Genomic DNA, 7,300 nt, shown 5'->3' on the forward strand with positions numbered 1-7,300 from the left:
CCCACGTGATCAGACACAATTTCAGTTGTGAGACGGAGATATTTAATGAGTGCTGCTAGTGAACGGATGCGAGTTCACTTCAGAAATCTTTGAAGCAGTGCTGCTTGAATCTCTGTGCCTACAAACCATTTGTGGGGCCCTGGGGAGAGTGCAGATTGTGACTCAGGAGATGTGGATTAGGGTCTGAGATTGTGCACGTCTCACTAGCTTGCCTCTAAAGCTGATGAGGCTGGTCCTGGGCCATATTTTGAACAGCAAGGATCTGGAAAATGACAGCTCTTTCAGGCAGCTCTTTGGAGGAGTTATTCTGTTTCCTTTTGATCTGCTTCATTTTCAGCCAAAAATCCGTAGATAACGCAGTGCATTTTCAACAAAAAGTTGAGGATTTATTTAGAATCATTTTAGAAACAAAAAGCAGTTCATTTTATTTAGCAAAATGAATTTAAGAAATACACTTAAATAAGGTAAATTAAAGACCTTTGTAGATTATTTTCTTGGTCACTTGCCTTCCTGCTGGGGGAAGCCTCTGTCTGCTCGCCTAACTAGGTTCATTCCAAGTCAGTGCGGCCATAAGCCATGGAACCACTTTGTACCTTTAAATGACTCCGCTAACCTTTGTATTCTCACGCCACCATCAGGGCAGTGAATGCCACGAAAGGAAAATGACTCAGGGAAGTAGATTCAACAGGAAACATTCTCCTCTTCCTGCCATCTGTTCAGCAGAGGCCCTGTTCACTCTGAAACGGTGGTGAAAACACACTTCCGGGGAGACGGTGGTCGAAAGCAAACAGACGGTTTTCACACTGTCAGTCACAGTGAGCCAAAGGGAAAGAAATGTGTGCATTCTGCAGCGCTTGGCCAACCAGCCACTGCTCTGCGCAGAGCCTATGCTCAGCTTCCTTGTTATTTTCTAGTTATGTACATTAAAAAAATACCACAGCATGTTAACTAGCAGGACACCTAACATGGAACATACACTACACCGAGAAATCAAACAGCTGGTTAAGACGAGGAGAGAAGGGGCAGGTGGTCTTCTCAGAGTAGTGCTTCCAGGGCTGGCTGCATCCTCAGTCGGTAACAGATCTGCACTCCGAAGGCAGGCCTTCTGACCGCCGCCACTGGGCCAGGCGCTGCTTAAACCATTTCTGGGAGAGAGAAATGTGCAAAATTAGCTGTCCCATAGCCCACACAGAATGCTTGTTTCATTTCTAAATGGTAGTCTTGGTGTCCCCCTCACACACACCCAGAGGAGGAAAACAAGGGATGTGTCCGTGGGGATGGTTCTCACTGTGATGCCAACCATTTCTGTCTATTTCCTAGGATTACAATGGCCACTGTTCTTTATCTGATGATCTGTCTCTCTCTCTCTCATCCTCAACTGCAACTTAAATAGAACCTTTCCAGTGATGTCTTCCCTGACCACTCTGTCTCAATGCTTTGGTACTTTCTTGCAACTTTAATATCAATCATTACTTTATGTGCTCATGTGTTCAAGTGTTTTAAATCAATGTATCTCCTAGAACAGTGGTGGTGAACCTAAGGCACGCATGCTGCAGCGAGGACACAGAACCCTCTGTTGGCATTCCAGCTGTCACTCCAGCATTGTGCCAGCAGCTGAGCATCGGATAACAGTGCCACGTGCATGCTCAGAAAGGAGTGGTGGTGCCAGGTGATGACATCCTGAGCAGTGAAGGTACTCAGTCTCTAAAAGGTTTACCATCACTGTCCTAGAATATAAGATCTATGAAAGCAGAGACTGTTTTCATCTCATCATCATCATTGCATCTTCAGCCCTAATACAAAGGCTCAAGAGTTAGAGATGAATCAGATTTGTTGAATGAATAAAAGAAACCAAAATAGCTCCTTGCTGCCCCAGATAAACCTCTATGGCTGCTATATCTCTTGTGTGTAGATCTCAACATAGGCTCTGCTCATCAGTCGCACCCTATTGAACAAGAATGCTTTGAATACAATAAGTAGTAATGGAGAACAAGATAACCTTGGTGCATTCTTTCTTGAGCAATGAGAGAAGGTGGGGTTGGCCTCCTAGCTCATTAGAATCTTCCAGCTCTGTATGACTCAGATATACACAGCTCTCAGAAGCAACCATGGATTCAGAAAGGCCTCAGATGGGAGGCTTCTAGTCATGTCCCCACAGGAGACCCAAGACATGTTTATATGTTGTAAGGCAGTGTGGTTGTCTCTTGACATGTCACCGGTCACCTTTATTCAAGGAGGTGAAGGATGCCATGAAGGAATGGAGAGTCATGTTGGGGAAGAGATCTGGGGTCTGCACCAGGTTGATTAGGAGAAGACTTGGATTTTAATGAAACGAACCTTGAAGAGGGGTGAGTGGGGAAACAGAGGCTTAATCCCCACTGGAAGGATGAGAAAGAGAACTCTGTGGGAAGTAGGGACTCCCAATCTCTGTTCTCCTTCAGGCTTCCCAACTCTTCCGTCATGGTGTACATGGAGAATGGCATTTGCACACCACACTGGTGTCAGTGGGCAAGCTGCTTGGGTAAGTGATGGCCTAGGGCACTGCAGTCCCACGTCCTGCCAACCAGATGCACTACTGTGGCTCCCTGGTGAGAAGTCTCTAAATATAGTTCCTAACTCCAACCAGCTGTTTGCACATGGAGAGGCCACCGTGGTGTGTGGGTGTGTGTGTGGGTCTCTATGGTCCCTTCTAGGAATAAGGACAGAAAGGAAAGAGAAGTAGAACAGCTAGAAGATGTCCAACCCAGTATGTGTTTACGGAGGTAGTGTGGTGGGAGATGACTGGAGGGCTCATTGCTTTGCATGGGCCAGGGCCTCCCTAGGTACAGTTTCAACCTCTAAGCAAACGGGGAGCCCTAGGGCTACAGGGAACAAGACAACTTTTCTGCAGAAAGTAGGGAGCTGAAGGGAGTTGAGCATAAGCCAAGATCAGAAGAAAGGTGGAAAAGTGGCCCTGAGGAGCAGGTCCCCCAGCCAAAGGCCATAGAAAGGGTGTGAGATGGGCATTGTCTCCCCACTTTATACAGGGGGTGGCAGCAGAGCAAAGGAATTAAAAGCCAGGGCGGAAACTAGGGCAAGGAATTGCTCTCCCTGGGTGCCACATTTGCACCTGGGCAAGCACTAATTTTAAGAAGAGAAAGTTCGTGTCACTTTGGTGCTTTGTCGCCGGTTCTGCTGTGAAAGGTGGGTGCTTTTTCATATAGGATCCATGTTGTACGGCATCTGTTAACTCTGGGTTCCAGTTGAGTTCAGCATGGCACCAGCTTCATTAATGAGGTCGCTGTGGGGTTTTCAAGGCCTCAAGCGCTGATTAAACAGGATTCCCAGTGACTGGCACTGAATACATAGCAGCATTTTAGGAACTAATTAAAACCCAGGGGAGGGAAGACTCACTTTTGATCAGGACTCATTTAAGATCCCATGGTTGAGCTGGCCCTGTTCAAAAGAACCACCCACATCTTTACATTATGTGGTGAAGCAGAATATTGATGGACCCATCCCAGAAATAGCTTCGGTGTGAATCACTTGGGAATTTGTGAGTTCAGATCAAAACCCTTAACCATCGAGCCCTAGCATTGCGGAGTGGGAGAAGGGAAAAGCTCAAATGTTTTCGGAAGATACATATTTCAAATCAAGTGCATGCATAATATTTTAGCAAACCATTTGCTGTTTGTGTTAAGATACGAAATCCTGGGTCCGTTCCCCGCCAAAGCTGTATCTTGTAACTTTTTACTCTCTTCAATACTAATTTTCCACCTGGTTTTATATTCCTTTTCTGACTCCTGGGAAAGACATTCATCCCTTGCTTGCTTATAAATGAATGCCCTTATTACCCTGGCCCACAGATAGAGATTTATTTACTCCCAGTGAGCAGATAATAATTAGACCCTGGGATGAGGAGGGGTTGGGACAAAATCACATTGTTCTTGTCCTTTTCTCTAGCAACTAACATTTCATTCTTTTCAGGGGGAGACCTTTAGAGCTCTTTATTCCACTGATAAAACATCCAACAACCAAAACTGCTGGTTTCTGGGAACAAGCCCAGAACATCAAGAGGAGATAAAAATACTGGAACTGTCTCCAAGAACCAGTGCCAATTGCTGTGTATGCTTGAATTGTGTGAGTGTGAGTGTATGTGTGTGTGAGTGTGATAATAAAGAACACTACTTGAGCTTTCCCAGTCCCCTAACCTTGACTTCAAAACCATTAATGATGCAGGAGCAGGGATTCTGTGAGCTTTTGCCTAACTTAAGTATGGGGCATTCTAGATTACTGTCATTCTAGAGCCCCAGCAAAAGCAACTCAAAAAGTTATTTCTGTTAGCGCACCTAACCTTCACTCTGGGATCCTCTAGTTGCCTCCCCGCTGTCCTACAGGGAAACAGTTACAAAGGTCTGCAGATCTTTTGGGGGCTCATCTGTGTGATAATTGGGTTTTCCTACCGCCGTGTGAGATGCGCCTTGCATAAACCCTGTTGAACATCGGGTAGACAGTATTGTGTATCTGAGGTAAGCGGAGAGAAGAAAAAGAAGGGTTTGCAAAGCTCCCTAGTAAGGGAATGTACCTTTCAGTCCTCCTCACCTTGCCCAGGTATGAGCAGTGTGAGTCAGTTGCAGTAACTGTCTTTGAAGAGTATCTCATGCTTGTTTTTCTCTTACTAAAGTATTACTTATTCTGGGGAAATTAGCAGTGTGATTCTATCTCTGGATGTGGCTGGTGTTACAGGGTAAGATGAGGGTCCATGTGTATGTTATGAATATTATTTTAGCTCTGGTGACCCCTTGTCATGGACAGGTACAGAGCAGAAACAGGGGATGTGCAGATAGCAATTGATTATATGTAGGTGCAGCAGGCCCTGGCCTCTGTGGAGCTATTTAAAGGATCCCTAAAAGATCTTCTATAAATAAAAAATTTATTAATACTCCAAAATTCATCATTGGGCATTTTATCTCCAAAACATTCTTTTCTTGGGCAGAAGACACTTTTAGAAATGTAAAAGTGTTGAGGGCTGGGGGATTTAGCTCAGTGGCAGAAAGCCTACCTGGCAAGCTCAAGGTGCTGAGTTTCATTCCTGGTACAAAAAAAAACAAAAAAAAAAAACACCAAGTGTTGTTTCAGAAAATGAAAGAACACTTCTTGCCTGCCTGTGCACATGAAGGCAGGGGTGAAGGGTGGAAGGGCTGGGAAGAGGACACTCAACCGAGGAAGGAATGGCAGAGGGCAGGTGGCCTGAGGTACCTAGGAGGCCTCTTTCCTGACACTTGCTGAACTGTACCTTTCTCTGAGCTCTGGGTTCCAGATGCTTAGACACATAGGGAGGAAGAAGGTATGGGCCCCACGGCAGGAAGAGGAAGCCGGAGGCCCCCCGCTCCGTGGCTGACTCACCCGTACCCACTCTTGTTGGACAAGGCCAGCCATTTGTTTATTTGAGGTTGGCAGAAGAGGGGAAATGGAGAAAGGGCTGCTTGAGAGGGCAGATGAGCCTGCTGTGTAGAGGTCTGGTAGGCTGGCCTCAGCCACGGAGAGAGGCAGGTGCCCTATCTTCCTGTCACTACCCAGATTAATTTTAATTTGCTAATATCAGGTGATCCTGGAGGAAAGGCTGACTATAGTCTGAAGTAACTGCCACTTAAATTCATGGATTAAAAAAAAATCAACAAATAGGCAAGTTACTTAGTCTTTCTGTGCCTCGGTCCCTATATCTATACAATTGTGCTAACAGTACCTACCTGTACAGTATTTTTGCGTCAAATAGATGACTTCATACTAAGCAGGTGCCTGCAATAGCACGGCCTGTGTCAGCCATTCCAAATGTCAACACAGGGCTGGGGGTGGAGCTCAGTGTTAGGCTGTGAGCTTAGCCTGGGTTTGATCCTCAACACATGCATGGACATTTTCACACGCACGCACACACTACAGTGAACAGGGAAAGGGACTGATGCTAACTTGCCACACCAGAATAGAGGCTGAGAAAGTGTTAGACCCCAAGTTGATGCTGTGCCCACGATCTCCTACAGCCTTGTTTTAAAAACACACGTAGTCTCTGTAGCCATCCCTCTTTTCTAAATATAGCATGGGACTTTTAAATGATAAAACTGCAGCAGCCTGGCTCTTTGGGAGTTCCAAGAAACATGAGCTGTTAGACTTGGGTTACAGTAAATCACCTTCTATGCAGTTCTGGTCCGAGTTAGTCAGATAGCTGCTCTGTTTGTTAGAAACAGGTACGTTTGCCTTTTTATTTGACCTTCAAATGAGAGCATTATCTATGGGCAAGTTCTCCAGGCTACTTTGGCTTGGTTAGTAAAAATCAGTTTGGACGTGGGGTCTAGGGTCTTAGACCTGGATTCCATGGAGCATAGTGAGGAGGGGACAAGTCCTCAATGCCCTGGGCTGTGAAACGGGAAGAAAAAGGATGCCTGCGCTTTAGAGTTGAGATCAGATGTGCAGAGTGCTTGGGGTTGCCGAGGGAGAGATGCTAGATCAGCTCCAAGTAGTTTATCACACCACAAATTTTCTTTCCACGACCAAAGGAGAAATAGAGTCAGATTTTGGAAAGGGTTTAAAAACAAAAAGTCAGCTAAAGACTTCAAAACCGCACCTGGAGAGTGCTGCGTTCTCTTCCCTAAGCCATTTCCAGGGTAATATAACAGCTTTTAGAAAACATAAGTAAGTCATGGACTTAGGGGTACATGGCTGCCACTCCCCCTGGCTGCAGTGTTAGAGGTTCACTTTCTTGGAAGACTCCAGAAAAAGCCTTTAAACCTTAGCTCCAGGAAATGCTTAAAACATCTGAACCCTGGTGCTAGTTCAGTCCGAGTTCCCTGAGTCCCGCAGCTGCAGCGCAATGAGGTGCGAACAGCACCCTCAACCTCCCTCCCTCTGGGCCTCAGTTTCGTCCTTCACCAAACCCGAGGACTAATGTATAGCCGATCGCTGAGGTCCCTTCCAAGGGCGGCGACGTTCCCCTCGGAGACCAGATTTCACTGAAGGTGTGGCACACAGCCCGGAGGGGACACCCAGACGGGAAAGCGAAAGAAGACCTAGGCGACAGACAGCCGGGAGGGAGGAGAAAGCAACGGCCAGGCCGGAGGACAGCCGACTTAGGGGCGAAGCGGCTCTTGGGGGACCCCACGGGCTCACCTGGGTCTCCTCCTCCGAGAGGCCCGCCTCGGCCGCGATGAGGCACAGCGTGGTGGGGTCCGGGTGCTTGTTGACCTTGTTGAAGTTGTACTCCAGGATCTCCACCTGGTCCTCCGTGGGGCCGCTCGCGGGCTCTGCCGACATGGTCACGGTGCGGCTG

The 7,300-nt window shown here is 46.9% G+C and overlaps 1 protein-coding gene and 1 pseudogene across 1 annotated transcript; one reads left to right on the forward strand and one right to left on the reverse strand.

Annotated features, from left to right (window-relative positions):
- Positions 1–906: 906 nt before the first annotated feature.
- Hopx (HOP homeobox) lies at positions 907–7,297 on the reverse strand. Its single transcript, XM_033758915.1, has 2 exons — positions 7,141–7,297; positions 907–1,145 (listed from the first exon to the last, which is right to left on the reverse strand). The coding sequence occupies exons 1-2, from the start codon at positions 7,282–7,284 to the stop codon at positions 1,068–1,070; spliced, it is 222 nt and encodes a 73-aa protein (XP_033614806.1). The 5' UTR covers positions 7,285–7,297; the 3' UTR covers positions 907–1,067.
- On the forward strand, positions 4,401–4,509 carry LOC117284271 (annotated as a pseudogene).
- Positions 7,298–7,300: the final 3 nt, after the last annotated feature.

Source organism: Fukomys damarensis, unplaced genomic scaffold, assembly GCF_012274545.1.
Source record: "Fukomys damarensis isolate Sample0158 unplaced genomic scaffold, DMR_v1.0_HiC HiC_scaffold_35, whole genome shotgun sequence".
In the NCBI taxonomy this organism is placed as follows: domain Eukaryota; kingdom Metazoa; phylum Chordata; class Mammalia; order Rodentia; family Bathyergidae; genus Fukomys; species Fukomys damarensis.

What these genes read in the sequence shown, in the direction of transcription:
- Hopx (XM_033758915.1), bottom strand. Translation starts at nt 7,284, where the DNA reads ATGTCGGCAGAGCCCGCGAGCGGCCCCACGGAGGACCAGGTGGAGATC. An exon ending in TCTCGGAGGAGGAGACCCAG is followed by an intron (nt 1,146 to 7,140) that starts GTGAGCCCGTGG and finishes TCTCTCTCCCAG; the next exon opens with AAATGGTTTAAGCAGCGCCT.